The sequence below is a fragment of the Trichoplusia ni genome, chromosome 4 (assembly GCF_003590095.1).
Source record: "Trichoplusia ni isolate ovarian cell line Hi5 chromosome 4, tn1, whole genome shotgun sequence".
Classification (NCBI taxonomy): Eukaryota; Metazoa; Arthropoda; class Insecta; order Lepidoptera; family Noctuidae; genus Trichoplusia; species Trichoplusia ni.
In genome coordinates this window covers 16,360,150-16,380,081 of record NC_039481.1, presented here as the reverse complement: position 1 = coordinate 16,380,081, position 19,932 = coordinate 16,360,150, and the positions used below count along the sequence as shown (strand labels likewise).

The 19,932-nt window shown below is 37.7% G+C and overlaps 2 protein-coding genes across 8 annotated transcripts; one reads left to right on the top strand and one right to left on the bottom strand.

Annotated features, from left to right (window-relative positions):
* Positions 1-211: 211 nt before the first annotated feature.
* On the bottom strand, positions 212-8,136 carry LOC113493280 (ubiquitin carboxyl-terminal hydrolase CYLD). Of its 4 annotated transcripts, none has more exons than XM_026871187.1 (12): positions 7,737-8,136; positions 7,548-7,654; positions 6,734-7,010; positions 5,636-5,839; positions 4,593-4,792; positions 3,406-3,585; positions 2,788-2,943; positions 2,458-2,646; positions 2,269-2,377; positions 1,452-1,585; positions 924-1,107; positions 212-629 (listed from the first exon to the last, which is right to left on the bottom strand). In XM_026871187.1, exons 2-12 carry the CDS (start codon positions 7,611-7,613, stop codon positions 445-447), a joined length of 1,884 nt encoding a protein of 627 aa, XP_026726988.1. In that variant the 5' UTR covers positions 7,614-7,654; positions 7,737-8,136; the 3' UTR covers positions 212-444. The 4 variants fall into 4 exon arrangements, with proteins under 4 accessions (XP_026726988.1, XP_026726989.1, XP_026726990.1 ...); XM_026871188.1 differs by having other exon boundaries at positions 7,761-8,136; XM_026871189.1 differs by lacking the exon at positions 7,548-7,654 and having other exon boundaries at positions 7,737-8,135.
* Positions 6,262-19,713, top strand: LOC113493277 (probable phosphorylase b kinase regulatory subunit beta). Of its 4 annotated transcripts, none has more exons than XM_026871177.1 (22): positions 6,262-6,392; positions 8,526-8,643; positions 9,207-9,342; positions 9,553-9,835; positions 9,914-10,043; positions 10,247-10,398; positions 10,497-10,833; positions 10,951-11,040; positions 11,395-11,421; positions 12,130-12,284; positions 12,671-12,685; positions 13,045-13,164; positions 13,375-13,485; positions 13,706-13,833; positions 14,143-14,318; positions 14,562-14,824; positions 15,233-15,391; positions 15,751-15,876; positions 16,255-16,478; positions 16,736-16,850; positions 17,269-17,502; positions 17,714-19,713. In XM_026871177.1, exons 1-22 carry the CDS (start codon positions 6,381-6,383, stop codon positions 17,864-17,866), a joined length of 3,264 nt encoding a protein of 1,087 aa, XP_026726978.1. In that variant the 5' UTR covers positions 6,262-6,380; the 3' UTR covers positions 17,867-19,713. The 4 variants fall into 4 exon arrangements, with proteins under 4 accessions (XP_026726978.1, XP_026726982.1, XP_026726979.1 ...); XM_026871180.1 differs by lacking the exon at positions 6,262-6,392 and adding an exon at positions 8,276-8,433; XM_026871181.1 differs by lacking the exon at positions 11,395-11,421.
* Positions 19,714-19,932: the final 219 nt, after the last annotated feature.

Below are 19,932 nucleotides of genomic sequence, written 5' to 3'. Positions count from 1 at the left end.
GTTTATTTCACTTCAGTTAATGATAATGAGGTCGAAAGTAATAACTAAGACACAGGTTAAAAATATTTATTTATTAAAACAATAACAAATTTATGAATATACAATAAGTATTCGAATAAATTATGATGATATTAAATAAAATGTATTTGAAATTGTTTTGAAATGTACTAAAATTGCGCGTTTTTAATTGTTATAACAACATTTAAAACTTTTTAATAGTAGTCTGCATTGTTCTAGGATTTTAGTTTTTCAACATTTTTTAAATGCGGAAATTATAATACTTTAAACTTTCTTTCATATCGAATAACTGTTCTAAACGCAAAAATGTACCTTGAGTCCATGGAATTTATAACGATTGTAGTTGTTTATAAGTCTATATTCCTGTCGGCTGACTATCGTTCTCGTGCAGTCGGCTAGGAGTAAGCAAGTGTGTGATAGTGTTGGCTATCGGTACATGGCGACGTCGGGGCTGCGGTAGAAGCACATGTAGGCGTCGGCGAGCAGGCGGCGGGCGTGCGCGGGCGCGCGGTCGGGCGGCGCGGACACGGCGCGCCCGCCCTCCTCGCTCAGCCACGCGCCCAGCTCCGAGATGCACACGATCTCCGGGATGTTGTAGCCGTTACGCTCACCTGCACCATGCCATAATGATTTGATTTCAAAAACGAATATATATGAATAATACATTTTCAGGATAGTTGCTATAAATTAATTGTTAGTGTTATGCCAATTTACCCTTGCTCAAACTCTTACGAATTAATTTTTTACCGACTTCATACAGATTTAGTTATTGAGTTCTTTTTTCGATTTTGTAATGTATTTAGTACAATATCTCAAAGACTATATAGACAAAAGTTAAAATAATAGTACAATCCAACAATAAATTTATCAACACGAAAACGCTCCGTAAAATAACTGAAAATTACCTTTTCGATCAGCCATTGAATCAAAGAAACACCAGGGTGCTTCGTGGCCCACGCCAGCCTTGACAAACGCGACGTAATGACTAGTTTCGATGCACAGCACCGCAAATAACTCCATGTACACCCTCGGGACCGGACACGATTCCAGAATGTTGGCGAATTCTTCACTCACAGTAAGGGGTGTGGCCTAAAAATATAAAATTTTCAAAATTTTAGGAAGCCACTTTTTTCCAACACTAATGTCTAGGTTGGGGCCTAATTCGTCAATTTTGCAATCAATAAAAGGAACGAGAAAACTATTTATTTTAGTGGTGTGTGGTAGAGTATAATCTAATCGTGTTCGTTTGCATGAAGTCATGCAGTTTTCAGTAAGATAGATGGCCTCCATGCTGTGCTTATCTCCCGTTGTGCGTAACTTTTGTTGAGCGTATCTTCCGTTGTGCTTACCTTTCGTGCGTTATTTCCGTTGACAGTCTGCTGCGCTTACCATTCTCTGTCCGCTGCGCTGCGGCCTGCGTCACACTCACGTACCTTGTGGTGCGGGCGCGAGGCGTGCGCGAGGCGGCGGCACGTGTCGCAGAGCGCGCCCGCCTCCAGCGCCGCGCCCGCGCACGCCGCGCACTCCCAGCGCGCCAGGGACCCGCACACCGTGCACTGCCGCGGCACTGCAGGATATGATACAAAACAATATTCATTTTGTCCTCAAAAAGTCTCGTCATCTTACAATAGGCAACATTCGATGCGCGGCATGCTTAGCACGTGCCGCGCGAAACGTTGCAATATTGCATCATGCCGCGCAACATGTTGCGCGTGAATTGTTCCAATATTGCATCACGCCGTGCAACATGTTGCGCGAAATGTTAACTAGCGGATATGCGGTTTTGTGTGCGTCGGCGTTATTGGCTAATTCGAGATACCCATACTAATACTGAACACAGAGAGTCTAAAGCCAGAGAAAGCACGTAGGCTTCTTTGAACTGGAAAAAAGGGTTACAAGGGGGGCCCGGGTAATGGGTGACAAAGTTTTTATATATATTTTTTAAAAAGGAATGAAACTTATGGTAATTGTTTTTTTTTTTTAAGAATGAAGTTAAAGTTACGTGCACGGCGGCTTTTTTTATTTTAGGGTGGGAGGTACTGGGGAAGTAAACTGAAATTCACGCGGACGGAGCGCGGGCAACAGCTGGTTGACTCATAAACAGTCAGAGCGAATCATACATTTACGCACTATAAAATAATCAAATTGGTTTTTTAACCCGCAGACGCTAAAACGACGGGGTGTTATTGACATTTTATTTAATCTATTGTACAATTTTGCATAGGCCTAGCAAAATAAAAAACTACTCACAGCCTTCAATTAGGTCCGTGACATCTAATAGGGGTGAAGGTAAAACTCTTTGATACAGTTTGTATTGTTTTCCAAATCTGGGCATTTGGATTATAAAAGCTGCTGGGACCTGTAAAAGTTGAATATATATTAATATTATTTATCAAAGATATAAACAAAATGGATACAACTTTGTGTACATCGACCTACCTCGCTTAGTTTGACTCCAGATGTAGTAAACGATTGTTCTAACAGTTGTTGCACGGTGGGCAACGAAACGTGTTCATCTTTCTCTACGAACAGTTGGTAGCAGTACGCTTCTTGGCCTGATGACAGCTTCAGAAATGGTTCTGTTCGTAATAGTTGTGCTACTAAACCGTTTAAGAACTCTTCTGGGTCCTAAAAACCACAACATTTTAAGAACAGGCATATTGTAACTAACTTAAATAGCATCTTTAAATTGGTAGCGCGGGGAAGTGCATCAAAAGTGTCCACATAATATACAGAAGCAAGTATAACAGTTTGATTTTCAAAACTTACTTTCTCTTCTGATGTAAGACCAGGTACATCGGAAAGCCGTTCGAGTAAAGTCCGTAACTTCATTACACGATCAGCGCGTACATAGCCGTGTTTTCGTAATGGATTCACGATTTCCTCCCTAAGAACTCGCTGGACTTCCGAATAGTGAGGAGAATCCTAAAAATAATACGTATGATGTAAATTTTTTCAATTTAATGTAAAACATACAGAACGTGCTATGTTACACTTTAGTCCATAAACGTGCCAGTCCTTGAGTGTATCCAGCCACAGTGGGGCAAGCTGGAGCGCTTGCCCCAAACTGGCTTCGAACTATAAGGAGCCAAATTAAACAAGTTTTTTTTCCTATACTAACAACAATCATAATATCCTTAAGAAAGTTACACAAAAAAAAATTGGCATCATGAAAGCAGTCTGTGTATGGAAGGGGGTACAGACCGAGGATCGCCAAATAAAAAAAAACAGTTGAAGAAGTGCTAAATAGGTTCTGCCAGAATAAAAAAATACCGGAGGAGGGGGGGAGAGGATAGGTTAACTGCTGCCCCACCCTGGGCCCAAGACTGGCTAAGCCCATGAATGTATCTAAAGTCTTTAAGGAATCGTCTTCTAAAAGTCTTTTACCTCTGGTTCCGGCGGTCTATATAAAAGTGCATCAAACACGCTGGTGAAGGTGAACATAGCGAACAGTGTAGCATCGAGGTAGCACGAGTTGTGGTGGCCCTGGATGCCGCGGTTCTTGCCGGCCAGCTCGCCCAGGGAGCTCAGCGGAGGAACCACTCCTGGGACCACGGGACAGTCCGGCTGTACCAACCAAATTGAACAATTTAGGTATGAGTATTGAGTCCTACCAGAATGCTTAAGAATATTGAAGTTGCTGAGTGTTTCACTTTTTAACGAGCGTTTTACTTTTTAACGCCTCCAGTACCTAGGAATCTTCCTCATCTTTTTGTTTGCACAGTCAAATCAATTATATGACAAAAAACCTAGTTTAGGCGTGCCTCGAATGTAGTTTTATGCAATGGTAGATCAGGTTCTGATATCAGAGATTATATACTTTTTGATTTTTTATTGTAGCAACTCTGGCTGTTGATGTCAATGGTACGGTCTGTTTTTCATGTGTTTGATAATAAACATTCAATTATGAAGCTTCTTCCTGCGGTAAGGATGCCTTAAAGAAGATTTTGATGGATATAGCGCTATTTAGCATTTAAACTTATCGACGGTTATGATATCCAAAATATGTTCCTACAGTATTGTGATTCATTAATTGTGTGAACATTAATACGCGTTGAAAAATTAAAAAGCCTGTGACTCAGAAACACTGATATGATACATATTATCATATTTTAATGATAAGGTTCCCAGTTATCGATAATAACAGGTATGTGGCGCCTTCATGATTGTATTTTTCTTTTTATATTTGTAACGGAGCTCCGCCAGGGTAAAGGATAAAGAAATTCTGCGCACGCGCATTTTTGAAGCTTAACTTCAAACCGAGCGATATCATGATTATTGTCGACATAGGACATTAACGAATAAGGCTCTGCTTTCTGTACTGAAATAAATCGATACAAACTGATCAGTTTCTTTATTATTATTTCTTCTTTCTCGAGAATATTCTGTCTGTTTTTACCTATCCCAGTAAAACTCTTTTTAGACTATTAACAGACCAAAATACTATAATAAACAAGATTCTGTAGTGTTATAGTTTTAAGTAAATAACCTATATTAATTTTACACTTTAAGTTCAGAAAGTGGAGGTAAAAATTTAAGTTCCAGACAACATTGGCTTGCTAAAATTTTCATACCTGATCAAAATTCTCGGTATCATTTAAATCTGAGCAGTCTGGCGGCGGTGTGTCACGGAAGCGCGCGTCCCGCCGACATAGCGGGAGCGGCACGAACAGCGCACGGCCCGGTGCGCACGAGAACAGCCGAGACCCGCCGCGGTTGCCATCGCCCAGACCGCACACACTCTGCTCTAGTTCCACACCCGCTGTGGCTGTATCTGTTATTACCATTATCATTTAAAACAATCAACAAATAATAAATGAATAGTTTGTCTTCATTAATCGAGTCGTTAAACAAATAAGACAGGGTGTACGATGCCAGCGGTCAGTATATTAAATGAAAACTACAGAGCCCTGCTACCAAAACTCACTGTAATATGATTGGTGTTATAGCAGAGAGATATTGCTGTACACCGTGTAGTGTCACCGTCAAGCTTCCACAACCGTAAACCTACTAATATCCCTACTAATCCTACTACTATTATAAAGGCGAAAGTTTGTAAGTATGGATGTATGGATGTTTGTTACTCTTTCACGTAAAAACTACTGAATGGATTTGAATGAAACTTTACCACAATATAGCTTATACATCAGAATAACACATAGGCTACAATTTTTGAGGTTTCTAATGTGAGGTCGTAAAAAATCACATTTTTGCGCTTACATTGCAAACGCTGACTGTATCCTACAAGATAGATAGAAGGCAGATAGATAGATAGAAGGCAGGTATAAATTATAACTTTTATCTTCTAACCACGCGGACGAAGTCGCGGGCAACAGCTAGTATTATAAATGCGAAAGTAACTCTGTCTGTCTGTTACGCTTTCAACTCTAAACCACTGAACTGATTTTAAAAATTTCGTACAGACATAGAGTTGACCTTGAGAAAGAACATAGTTTTTATTCCGGACTTTTGAAGAGTTCTCTTGAAAACGCGATATAACCGACATAGACGCGGGCGAAGCCGCGGGCGAAAGCTAGTACCTAATATTTTTCACCAAAAGTGGGTAGGCCTAAATGTAAACTAATAACAGTATTAAATAAATTATAGATATAAATACCATCAATAACTCCAATCCATCTGACTACGCCATAATAGTGTTGGTCTACATCGGTAGCGACTTCCACTAGAGACCCGACTCCGATATCTTCAGGCACATGTACTGGAGAGGGTCTCGAGGGCGGAGGAGCCGCTCGCGGCGACCCCAGCGCCGGCGAGTCATATAGCTCTTCAGGCGGTAGCGCGGCCTCCGCGTTACATATATCTATAGAATAAAGTATAGCACATCATAATATTGTTGTTGGGTCATTTTCTTCATTTGAGGTGCAAAATGTTAATTATTATATAGAACAACAGGTAAAAGCCGTAGAGAAATGTATATCTGGAAAATGCTTTAGTTCTATTCAAATCTGGAACATTGTTGTGGACTAGTTTCGTCCCGGAAGAGTTTTGCGGTAGCTTACTGAATATTACGAAAAATATGAATCAAAGAGGCAAAGGTAATAGCTTTTTTTTTGTTAATTTTATATTTGACGTACACTGTTCACATTCAAGTACACAAAGCGGTATTTCATCAATAGATAAGTCACGTAAATACGACATGTTGATAGACCGAGTAACCCGCGACCGTGCCAGCCGGCAAGTCGCCCCCCGCCTCACTAACGCCTAAAATTAGAAACTTGAAAATCTAAAATCGGATGGCATATAGACGCGAGTACTATGGTCGGTGCTCTAGCAATAATATTGACAGTTTGTTCATAGAACAGGGAAGAAATCTGTGATAAGTGCAACAAAACCCTACAACCATGAGCAAACCGGTAAATTAATCAATATCTCATAACAAATCAATGTTACTAATTTTATATGAATACAACTTAATACTGAAGTTCCTACTGACAAAGTCACCTTAATGTTTTTGTTGCATAAACAATGTACCACAACAAGTTTTACATATATATCACAAGTATATATTTCACAAGTAGATATTTAACTCATTATTATATTAGGTGAGATGACTTGATAATTGATGGTAGTATTTTAAGATAAACAAAAACTTAAAATATGTGTCCTTGAGCACTGACAAAGACATTAAAGGAGACTTATCATTAGCTCCAAAGCATTTAACTATTTTATTTACTTGTCTCAAAGTATATCTTACCAACTAAAATGCCTGTTTCAATTTTCTTAGGTTCATGAACCATTTTCTGTCTTGAATCTTCTCCGGCTGTATGTTTTGTAGGTGGTGTATTAGGAAGGATTTTTCTTCTTCTATCTGGTGCTATGTGAGCCAACAGGTTCACAGATTTAACTCGCTCATTCTGAGATGATCGCTGCATAGTGTGTTTGTAACTGCGGTGCAATGATCCATACTCAGTGGACTGAGGCTCAGGAGGTGCAGGTGGCCAACTCCCTCCAATCAAATTAAACAAGTCTATCTGGAATTAATGACAGATTTTTAATTTGTGATAGCCAAATGATAATGAACAAAAAGCAAGCACACAAAAAAGTAACAAGTTAACTGAAAATCTTTATATATTTAACAAAAAAACATTAAATGTAAAATTTTGAACGAATTATGGTAACATTTTTTTTTAATAATAAACCCAAATCAAACCAGGATGTAAAATCTTATCCAAATAATCACCAAAAATAATTGTTACACCCAAACCACACACATGATTATAGTTCATGCCTTTGTTAGTTATTAGTTGGGGTTCATGCTTCTTATTGGAACAATATTGTTTACTAATTAAAAAGTTTATCTCTTTTCAAGACAATATTTACCATTTGTGTTATCCCATAATAATATGTTATTTTGCTTTTCATCTTAAATATAAATTTAATTTAAAACATTAAATAATAAAAACACACAGACCAACTTAAGTAAACAGTTAATTAAGGACATGGTGCTATTAATAAAAATATTTGTTTGGTGATATTAGTGATAAATTTAAATATTGATAGTAATAAACCTGCTGGGTATCTCTGACGGAATCTAAATTATTTTCAGTGGGTATGTCGCTCGTATCATTGTTCATTGTCGAAGTCGACGAATATTCACAAACTACAGCTTCAATTTCTACAGATACAATTAATTAAAGTGAACTTATTTTTTTTTAATATCAATTATTGTCTGCTTACTTAAATAGAATGTAACCAACCTGGTCAGATAATAGTTAAATTACCTATAAAATAAACAGATGAGTAATTAAAAGAAAGGCGCTTTTTGCAGCTTATCGGCAACAAAGTTTTCTATTTACACATCATTTGATTTCACAATTTGACACATAACTCCACTTACTCCACTGTAACTCTTTTGTTGTCCAGATGTCAATCCTCACAGATAACAATAAACAAAATATAAACAAATCATAGTTGGTCGGACGGGCATTTAACAAGTTAACTGGTTCCCAGAGGTTCACCTAATTCCAGCCTAATTCACAAAAAAACCGGCTTTTGTTCGAATCACGGACAGAAACAAAGTATTGTTTTCAACTTCTATATATAGTCGATTTTACAAAGTTCCAACATTATTTCAAAGTCAAATAGTGGTCAAATATAAAAATAATGAAATGTATAGTCGATTTTACAAAGTTCCAACATTATTTCAAAGTCAAATAGTGGTCAAATATAAAAATAATGAAATGTCAACATTATTTTGTCAATTGGTGTTAATTATTTACCTTGTCAAATCGTTTTATATTATTATAGTACTTATTTATAAGATTTGAATTATATTAAAATATACGAATCAAGAGGCAAACTGCAACCGCTTTTATAATATTCATATAGAAGAATGATTTTAATTTTATTTCTTTTCTAAATTTGTTTATATACTTTGTTTATTTATGGGCGAAGGTAATACTTAATTAATGTGCAATACTATTAGTAATAATTAAAAATATTTATAGAAATATGAAGTACTTTTATGTCGTTTTTTATTTTTACAGCCCATTCCAGATATAATGATTCGACAAGGCAGCATTGATGATATAAATTCGCAACAATTTTTAAAGATCTCCAATTATGAAGATACTGTTCGACAATTGGACATATATTATGCCATTGGTTTGTAATTTTCAATTGCCTTGTTCATCATCTCTTGTAATATTTATTTCATTTCCAGCTGACTAATTTGGTCAGACCACAACTTAAAAAAAAATATTTATACGCTTATCTTTTAATTTGCAAGCCATTAACTCTTACTTAAATAGGCTAGGTACATTAGGTATTCATATTGATTAATAAAATCCAACATGCAGACTGCCCCCTTTTCAACTCGCCTATCACTATTTTTCTGTTTAATAGTTACTACTTTATGTACTTAAAGAAGTATTTCCTGTGGTTTTCTTAGCTGCTCTGGTTAACACTTACACCAAACCTATTTTATTAGTATCTATCTCGGCAATATTAAACAAAAATGCATATTTCTTTGGCATTAAGTCACAGCATCATATTTGTTTTTATCATGGCTTAAAACAAGGCTGAAAAGAACAGTAAGTTAAAAAAATATGCTGCACCTAATATCTAGAAAGAACAAGTATTTACTAAAGCCACATAATATCCTATTAACTGCATCCATTGTTCAAGTGTAATGATTAATTGTAACTATAATTTGCTTTTGTTTGCAGTGAAGAGGCAATTACTGAGATTTCAAAGTCCAATCACTGGACTATTCCCTGTTTTATCATCAGACCTCCACATAGGAAGTGTGAGAGATAGTATTTACTGTGCTTCAGCTGTTTGGGGCTTGTACCAAGCCTACAGGTAACATTTTTTTATTTTTAGATAACTATCTATTGTCATAGATAATATTTTTTGCTTTGATATAAAACCAGACTCAAATACAGTTAACTAATTTCAGTTTCATAGAAAGACAAAACTAGACTCAGTGTCTACATAAAAAAAACTATAGATTTTATAACTGACTGAGCGTCAAAATATAGATCAGACATAAAAATAGTAATCATTTTTCAGACGCATAGATGATGACAGAGGCAAGTCTCATGAGCTTGGTCAGAGCACAGTAAAATGCATGCGAGGGATCTTAGAATGTTGGGTGAAGCAGTCAGCGCGGGTGGAGGCGTTTAAGACGCGGCAAAGTGCGGCGCACGCACTTCACGTCAAGTTTCACCTCACAACTGGGGAACCAGTGCTCACAGATGAACAGTATCATCACCTACAGATAGATGTTATCTCCTTATATTTACTGTTCCTTGTTCAAATGATTACTTCTGGCTTGCAGATTATTTATACCCAGGTATTTATTAATGTATGAAAGTTAAGACACTGCAGACAAATAAAGTTTTGTTTTTTAATATCCCGTTTTGTCTTACAGGATGAAGTTGCATTTGTTCAGAACTTAGTTTATTACGTAGAACGCGCTTACAGAACGCCAGATTATGGCATGTGGGAAAGAGGATCCAAATATAACGATGGAAAACCAGAAATACATGCTTCTTCCATTGGTATGTATAATTGTCTTTTTGACTGCCTGCCACTTTCTATGGGCTGCGTTTTTCTTATTACGAATGTCGAATTCTAGGCGGCAGCACCTGTAGCAATATACCAGTACAAATTATATTACATCCAGTATTATTTACGAGATTTCCGATTATATTTACACACGCACAGACAGAATGTTCTCTAGATATTTCTGTACATGTTTAAGGTATGGCAAAGGCAGCACTAGAAGCTATTAATGGATGCAACCTCTTTGGAGACAAGGGCGCGTCATGGAGTGTTGTTTACGTAGATATTGATGCACATAATCGTAATAGAAGTATTTTTGAAACTATGTTACCTCGCGAATCTAGTTCCAAGGTAATGTATATGTAATAAATTAATTAAGTATTTTACTAGAATTTGTTAACAAATAATGTCTTCTCAATAGTTATTAAAACATAATTCGTCCGTTTCAGGGCGTCGACGCTGCGCTACTTCCAACAGTTTCATTCCCAGCGTTCGCGACACACGAAGAACACTTAGTACAGTTAACAAAAAACAACATATTACGGCGGTTGCAAGGAAAATGTGGCTTCAAGAGGTTTAGTCGCGATGGTTACAAATGCGTTCTAGAAGATCCTAATAGAAGGTATTATCATGAGGGGGAGTTAAAGGAGTTTGACGGCGTTGAGTCTGAATGGCCACTGTTTTATGTGATGATGATCATTGATGGCGTCTTCCGCACACTCCCTGAACAAGTTGAAGAGTTCCAGAAACTGCTGAAAGCAAGGATATATATGGATGAAAATGGAGGTACTTACGGAATCATTAATTTTACTTTGTAATAAACTAAGGAGACAAGCGTCATTAATACGTATATGTATCTATCTTCCCTTCTTTTTAACTGAAATTATGAAAATATTGTTTTAGATCCAGTTATTCCATGGTACTATTATGTACCTCGTGAGGGTATTGAGAACGAGCGTAGTGAACCTAATTCTGTACGGCGATTACCTGCAAGTAAGTATTCAGGTCACTATTCTCTTGACACCAAACATTCACACTATAACATAATATTACGTAGTACGTTATACATAGCTGGCAATAAGCGATTGCACGCTTTAGCCTTTACACAATGCATAAACAACAATAAAATCTTATCAATGACTTCTAGTTATACTGCCAATGATTTATATGTTTAACTACCAACACTCACACAATTACAAAAAAAAAAACTAACAGTTCCTTACCGCAAAAAGCACACTAGCAAATTCTAAACAAAAAAAGCATAAACCGTTTTAACTGTTCCTCTAAGTCTTATTGTAGATAATACACATAATCAACTATTTCAAAAGCCTAATTAAATAATTCCAGATCACCCCAGTGACAATTACGACAAAGGTAAAAATGTAATTACAAATGGCTGTCTTTTCTTTTAATAACAATTCTTGTCTTTCCTTTATCACTAACAACGAACATTAGATTTACACAGCTTATTAATACAATACTTGTAACTTGTTCCATTGCAACATAAAAACATATATTTCCTTTTAAAATTTCTAACATTTTCTTTCTGAATTTTGTGACTAATAATAGCGCTTTGTAATTTAGACCTAATGTTATATTTATTCCAGTATACATTAGCTTTTTATTGATCGTATTTTCGTAGTAACCACCAGTTGTAGCTTAGTAAACATGATTAAAGGATTGTTTATTTTATCTAATTAAAAATCAAATACGGCTTTCGTATCATAAAAACCAATCAGCACGCCTGACCCACTTGTGCTCCAAGGTCCGCGGGTAAGACACCCGCGTAGGTCATACATAAGTGTCTTCCTGCATGTGACCTGATTGTTTGTCAAACACCGGTGCACAAGGATTAAATTCCTCAAAGCGAGAGTCAAAAATATTTGAAATCGTCTTTCATGTAAAGAGGGACGGATGTGAGGGATGAAAGTCACAACAAAAATGGATATGATATGCCCAACAAAAAGATGGATGGAGTGTATGGCAGATGATATGATATAGAAAAAGGCGGGAAGATGTAGAGTATCATAATCATGACGCAATACACTATTTATGTGTTACTAAATAAACCTGATTATATAGATACAGGCGGTTTGTTCCTGTGGGCGCAGTCAATGTTCGTGTTGGCTCAGCTGCTGACTGGCGGGTTGCTCCATGTGAACGAGTTGGATCCTATCCGGCGATACTTACCTTCTTACAACCGTCCGAGACGTGCTGGACGATACTCCGCTTTCCAGGTATGTTATGCACCAATCTTAAATGACAAGGGAATGTTTTTATCTCTATATTATTATGGAAACGTACATCAACGCAGTGTATTGATCTATCAATTTCATCTTTATATCAAAGTTGTCGCAATAACCACACTCATAACTTATTCCTGCTGAGTTGTGCCAAAATAAAACTAATAATCATAATTTTAATATTCACGACAGCAATTCAGCTAATAATATTTATCATCTAACTGAACAGAAAACGGGCCTATGTTCAGCAGGGGACCTCAATAGGCTGAATAGATTGATTGGTGAAACAGAACACCAGTATCAAAATTATATATAAGTAACTGTAATATTATAATTGGTTTTAAAATCGAAATTATTTTGCTTTCATGCGATACTTGAAGGCCAAGCCTACATTTGTAAGTACAAGAAGACGTTATTGGCATGTGATGCAAAGCATTTTTTGCATAATTATATTTCTATGTATACGTACGGCTAAGCTTTATTTGTAGTAAATAATGCAATAATGTTTCACTACTTGGAAATACTAAAACTAATTAAAGGCTTTTATTACAATAAATTACTATGATTTATGCATCCAGCTACATTGATAATGATGAAAAATGGCGCTTATCGAAATGCCTGTGCATTGTACCGACATTATATACTATATAATTCAATAATTTGCGCGCTTTAACCGCGCAGTACTCGTATACGCACGTAGGACTATGGATATAGCGATATAGAATTGCTGCAAATATGCTTGTTTTCCATGCAGGGTATTGCCACGGATCTGGTAGTACAAGTTGTCCTGATAGCAGAGTCCATGCGTCTCCAAGCCATGATGGGAACTTATGGTATACAAACACAGACACCACATGAGGTTGAGCCAGTCCAGGTAAAAAAATATATTTTATACAGATACAAAGAAGTACTCCATTTTTACCTTTATTGAGTGTTGAAGTGGATATGAAACAGATTGTAATAACGTAGTACATGCATATTTTGTAAAATTACGAGTTTTACAAAATGTGTATCAACGCGCTATGAATATAAGTTGTACTAGTTAGTTAAAAACGTTATTTTTATCATTTTTTTTTGTTTAAAGGTATGCAGTTCTACTCAGTTGGTTCACGTATACAGAGAGCTTGGAGTTTGTCCAAAATTGAAGCTGACGGGGCGTCCCATACGTCCGATTGGATCGCTCGGGACAAGCAAGGTAAATATTAATAACTTTTGAAAATACCATGAAGACGAAAGTATGTGTATATGTTCGTTACCTCATCATGCTTTAACGACTTTACCATTTTTTTATTAAAATTAAGCACAGAGGACAATTTTATTCCACAAAATGTTCATATAACTAAAGTGCGGATAGAAGCCTCGGGAGCAACTTGCGAATAATAAAGACAGACTATTACATTTCCTTTCTATTTCAGATATACCGAGTATGCGGCATGACTGTGCTCTGCTACCCGTTGATATTTGAAGTGTCGGAGTTTTACCTCTACCGAGACATGGCGCTACTTATTGACGACATTAAAACTGAACTGCAGTTCGTTGGCAAGTAAGGCTGCTTTGCTACTTAAGTCGAAAGGGAAAAACGGAATAGCATCTTATTTTGCTGTTCAAGAAAAGTGTATAGATTATTCTGTTTGATCACATCTCCCTAAAAGCGAATGGCTCAACATGTCTTGTGGTTGCCGTTTGTTTTTTTTTAAACAGTTGGTTATCTTTGGCCTCTCTTTTTTTCGCATCTGCAATTGTCCCAATCTTAGGCTACTTACCAGATGGATTTAGATACCTTAGATACCAGTTTCTCAGCTAGGTCGTCATTTCTTCGAAAATAACAACTTACTCTTAACTTTTCACCAAGATATTGGCGACTGTCAGGCCGGCCCACAGTGTGTCTGCTGGTGCGCGAGGAGCACATGCGTGACCCTCACTTCAAGCACATGCTCGACCTGTTCGCGATGCTCAAGAAGGGCCACTGCGACGGCGTCAAGGTCAGGCTCGGAAGATTGCAGAACTTAATATCCAGTTCTTGTATGGGTAAGAAATTGTTCATTTAAGGATCATATTCATTTTCTTTGGGTATTTAAGGTTCATAGATAGATATTTTGCATACAGATACTTCAAAATAAATCTAAGTAACCATGACAAATCTTTTACATATCTGGTTTTTTTTTATCTTCGGGACACACCAAGCTTAAGTGCCCGAAATAATTTATTGGTTATTATTGAATGTTTTGGCTTCCAGGAGCGTCATAACAATATTTTTTTTGTTAATCACAGAACATCTGGATTTTATGAGCCAGGGTGAATTCCCATCAGAGATGTTCACTCAGTTCAAGCAGTTGGAGCACGAGTATATCGGTTACCAGTCCTTAACCGACGTGCCCCGAACCCTCACGTATCGCGAGGAGAACATCTCCTACGAAATGTACAAGAACCGCTCCACGCCTGATGTCGTCGCTGCGTTGAGAGCCACAGATAATATATTTGCACAATGCCAGCTGTGGGGCATCCTGATTGAGCGGGAAGGTCACATGTTTGAGGTAGGCAATATAATGCTTTGATTTAATTTGCCGACTAGAATAATTATAATAGGTTGAAACAATTTGTCTTGGTCTAAGCCACTGCTGCTTCTGCATAAAACGGCATCTCACTCCCATAGCTGAAATAATATACACTTTATGACGTGGCGGCAGCCTCTCTATTTAAACCATATTAAGCCTGGGATGATTTTTAAAGTTAAAATAGTATGGCTATAATATGGTGTCACAACGGTTTGATTGTTGCAATTGTGCTTTGAGTGAATTCCCACGGGCCGCATTTTATATAATAACGTCGCGTTTAGAATAGTATTACACTTATAACTACAACTACACTATTGTATTAGGCTAAGCATGTGATAGCTGTATGTATGTTTAAATAAGCAATCTTTTGATGTTTTGTATTCGCAGGTGAACGGCACGAACGCCCTGGAGTCCCTGAAGAGCCTGTACCACAGCGCGGGCGTGCTGCGCCACTGGCGCGCGGTGCGCTACTGCTCGTCGCTGCTCAACCACACCGTCGACTCCATCAGCCCCTTCATCACCACTGTGCTCGTCAATGGGAAACAGGTCCGTGTTACATCGTGTGGAAATATACTCAGAAATTGTAATGTTTTCAACTTCAAACCGTCCCATTTATTAAAATGTATAGCTTGCATTTGAGGATGGGCCTACCCCAGATGCATGCCCAGCAGTGGGCGAATATGGGCTAATGATGATGCCAAAATTGTTGTGTTTTAGTCCTAACTGTGGCCTACTTACTAGCATGCCCTTTATGCCCATTGACATACACATTGGTTCACCTTATGAATCCCAATGATACCGCGAAATTCTTGGTCAAAAAAAGAGAATTGAAAAAAAAGACCGATCTTTAATTTAAATATGATCCCTAATAATGTGCTCAAGAATGTTTTATCGCTAAATTACAGCTAACAGTAGGAGTGATTGGTCAGAAAGAGACGGTGTTTGATAAACCCATGACGCCCGGCGAGATCCAGTCAGTGATGTATTCAACTATACAACCGTACGATGTTATCGGTGCAGTATTACAACAGGTAACTAACTGGCCCATGTATTGACTGTTAATGAGTAAAAAACCATACGAGGCATGCATGTAACCATCTCATATCTTATAGAGTATTACAAATAGCAATTTACTGTAATTAGACTGAGAAGTAGAATTTTGAAGGACAAATCACATTGGACAGCACCCAGTTTTGCCAACCCTTCACCGTTTCCTAGCTACTTTTGCTGCGAGCGAAGAAACGGCGCATCAAAGTCCCCAGTATGCCGTCTTTCCGTTTATAATATGGAATATAAAATCAATATTAATAAAAGGTTGATTTATCCATGATGTAACTAAATATACGACATCCCAGTGACATATTTTAGTAAGTTACTAGACCAGTGTGAATGTTAATGTAATTTTCCAGGAAATAGTATTATACTCGGGACGTCTGATTGGTACCAACCCGGACATGTTCCGGGGCATCCTGAAGATCCGCGTGGGCTGGGTGCTGGAAGCCATCCGCATCTACCTGGAGCTGTTCCCCGCGGAGAAGCGCGCGGACGGAACACTCGAGAGCCTGTCGCCCTACAAGCTGCGGACCTTGCTGCAGACTGTGCTCACTGTCTCCGATTGGGCGGAAGAGAGGGGGTCAGTTTGTTGTACCGTTGATTAGTGATGTGCTGTGCTTTGTTTTTAATGTTTAATGACCATAGTGGGTTACTGAGTGAACGATACATCAGTGAAAAAGCAAACCACATTTTAAGTTAATGTCTGCCGTGTTTACTATTTGAAAAAGTTGTTGTCGTTTGCATCTTGACTACCTCAGAGTTGTTGTAAAAATTGCTCATAATAATGTGCTGTTGAATTCAAAATATTTTAATATAAACAAAATTTTATTTTTTTAGGTTAACACCTTTACAGAGACGTCAACTTGAAGGCTGTCTTTGTCGTGTACCAAAACATTTTTATATTCAAGTTTGGGACATTTTACTGCGCACACCAAAGGGAATTATTATCCAGGTATTCAATGAAATAATAATATTTGAAAATATTTATGAATTCAGATTTAGGTTACGAATTGGCATGAGATAGGAAAGGACTAAAAAGCTGTTTTTACAGCTTATTATCCCATTGTGTGTCTCTCGGATAGCTCTCGAATCAACCCAAATAATAAAAAAGTTTATGTTCGCTCCAGACGCAGGCAATGTGACTTTTTCTACAGAAAATGTATTGTCATAATTAAATATAAATTAAAAAAACCTGGAATCCAAATGAACTTTCTAATCAAAATCGGAATCGGATCTAAAATCGCCAATCCTCAGTGAGCTAGCTTCGTGATCAATGTTCGAATATCTATTTCTTATATAAGAAGAGGCCTGTGTCAAACAGTGGGACTTGTATAGGCTGAACCCAAGGTGATATAGCGTGTGTCGCACAGGGGCATTGGATCCCGGCGGAGCCGACGCTGGTGAACATGTCGCGGTCGGAGCTGTCGTTCGCGCTGCTGGTGGAGGAGGCGCTGCTGCGCGTGGGCAGCCCGGCGCGGCGCCAGCTGTGCGTGGAGCTGCTGTGCGTGCTGGCCGCCATCCTGCGCAGGAACCCCGAGCTCTACCTGCAGCAGCCGCTGCACATCGACCGCCTCGTCGACGACGCGCACATCACCTATGCCAAGGTTCGTGAACTTACACACTCGAGAACTGCGTTGGCCTTGGAAATCAATACTAATATTCACACCACAATGCTTCGTTTTCTAAGCCGATCGAAGCTTCTATTATAATGATTCTGGGTGTTTCGCTCACTTTTATACCAAACGGTACAAACAAAATAATATCATTGATAAAACTGCTAAAACTCCAGCGATAAATCTGTTTCCGTGTATCTAGGACATCGGGTCGGCGGACAGCAACGCGCTGGCGGCGGCGGCGCCGGGCGTGAGTGTGGGCTACCTGGCGCGCGCCGTCGTCAACTCCGTGTTGCAGGGCGCCGCCGCCGCGCACCTCGACCCCAACACGCAGCCCTCCTGCCTCGTGTCCTGACCGCCTCACACACATGCACTACCTACTACACTAGCGCCTCTCTTTCCGGTAACTTGTTCATAATTGACGATTTACTAATGTTATCAAATATTCGTAAAATGTCGAAAATAGAGACATTTCTTTTAAAATTAATATTATTTAACGGATCAAAATGTTTTGTATACTATCAATTATGAAATACATTTTTAGAAAGCAGTATTTACACTTCAAGTAGCCTATACGATACGGCTGCTTACTTGTTCTTGCTTGTGGTTACTTACCGAGATCCTAATTTTGTTGGTCATACCATAGAGCTCGTGCAAAAGCATGCCAGGGACTGCCACTCGCTGTTTGTAAAATGCGCTCGACTTTCAACGTTATTTTGTTATAATATTATACTTGTTACACATGCCATACATGTTGTACAAATATTACATTAGACAGCCATATTTTTTAGATAAGTGAATTATATTTTGTGAACGACTGATATTAATAAAATCGTATAAAAGACGTGGATTTATGTAAAATCTTTATTTTCATCGTGATTTTATCACAGAAATTAATAAGCGTGCCAATTTGTACACTAATTGGAAATGTTGATACAGCAAACAATTGTTGTTACTTTGAAACATAAACATTCGAGATACTAGAGATTTCTTGCGTCTTTGATATTTTCTTTTGTAATGTGTTTTTCCACTAACAAAAATGACATTTCTTGCCCTTTAAAATTTCCTAACATTTCACCGTAGTTTATTATTGTTTTACTTAATTTCTTGCCAGCTAATCAGATCAATCTCTGTAGTCCATTTGTTAAATACTTAAAAAAGGTAAGTTATCTTATGGAGAGTATAAATGTTGGTGTGCTTTTTTATAGAAACATACATCATAGTAGAAATATATGACTGATTTATTTCAGTAGTTTAACCTCCTAAGACCCAAAAGCAAAATATGTTCGAGGGATTCTCGGCCTTATTTGCTTATAGGTTTATTATTAGATCTTCGAGCATTTTTTACTTGTAGAAAGCGTTGAATAATTGTGGATTATTGCGTTTAACGTCGAAATGTCGAGCCAAACGAGCGTAAGCGTGCGTCTCGATGTTTGTATGAAGAGCCGTTTCGTATTGTTTGGCCATCTCCTGGACAACAAACGACCGTAACCTGTCGTCGTATCTTCTATCACCGAACATGGCTCGAAAAGTCTCCGAATAGGGGCCTTTTCCTTTCATGGCGTACAAAAAATTTAATACATCCGGTTTTGATGGTAAAATCGGTGAGTCGAGAGTAGTTTATCCATACACCCAATTCTATGTAGACTCGAGACAAATCTCGTACATGTCGACGTATCTCCGACAAAAGTTTCAACCGTTTTTCTTGTTCCAAAAGAGGACATATGATCGCGACCACGTTTTATCGTGTAAACTTCGAGCCCAACTCCGGGGTCGAGAGAGAGATATTCTTTACATTCCTTTGAACTTCTTCGGGTATGATCCAGACCACCACACGTCTTACAAGCGAGAAGCATGATCGAGGATTCGCCCCCCTGTCAAAAGTCTTCCTATTTAAGTATTTATACAAATAGCTATGGCTAATTTTTAGGTCAAGGGTTTTAAAAGCGTCCCATAATGTCTGTCGTAGCTGTCAAAAAAATATATTTTTTTTTATAATAAAGGAATAACACTATAAGGTAGAATATGATTTATTTGAATGTCCTTGTAAAAGTACATCGGGACTTATTAGAAGGATAGGTATCTATTCAACTTAGTCAACTTTATAGCTGTTTTACATTTATTTTTAGTCGCGTTTCATTAAACTGAGTTCTTAGAAGTCACTCACCTTTTTTTAGTATCTAAAGAAGTGGAGTATGGTAACTAAAAAAACCATGTCATAGACGCAATTTTAGAACATAAGACATTGACACGCATTCCTATAACATTCTCTAAAAGTTTGTTGGTTGTGGATATCAATAATGTAATTACTATGACTAATATCCTTTAGTAATTACGTGTGATAATTATAATTTCGCGATACATCAGATGTTTCATTTGAAAATTAGGTTTAAGTGTTTACTTTATAATCAATATATATGA

Excerpts from the sequence above, each read along its gene's own strand:
- LOC113493277 (XM_026871177.1), top strand. Across the intron at positions 8,644-9,206 it reads GGACATATATTATGCCATTG|TGAAGAGGCAATTACTGAGA; the intron begins GTTTGTAATTTT and ends TTTTGTTTGCAG. Across the intron at positions 16,851-17,268 it reads CAAAGGGAATTATTATCCAG|GGGCATTGGATCCCGGCGGA; the intron begins GTATTCAATGAA and ends TGTGTCGCACAG.
- LOC113493280 (XM_026871187.1), bottom strand. The coding sequence starts at position 7,613 with ATGAACAATGATACGAGCGACATACCCACTGAAAATAATTTAGATTCC. Across the intron at positions 7,011-7,547 it reads CCGTCAGAGATACCCAGCAG|ATAGACTTGTTTAATTTGAT; the intron begins GTTTATTACTAT and ends CATTAATTCCAG. Across the intron at positions 2,378-2,457 it reads CTGGAGTCAAACTAAGCGAG|GTCCCAGCAGCTTTTATAAT; the intron begins GTAGGTCGATGT and ends CAACTTTTACAG.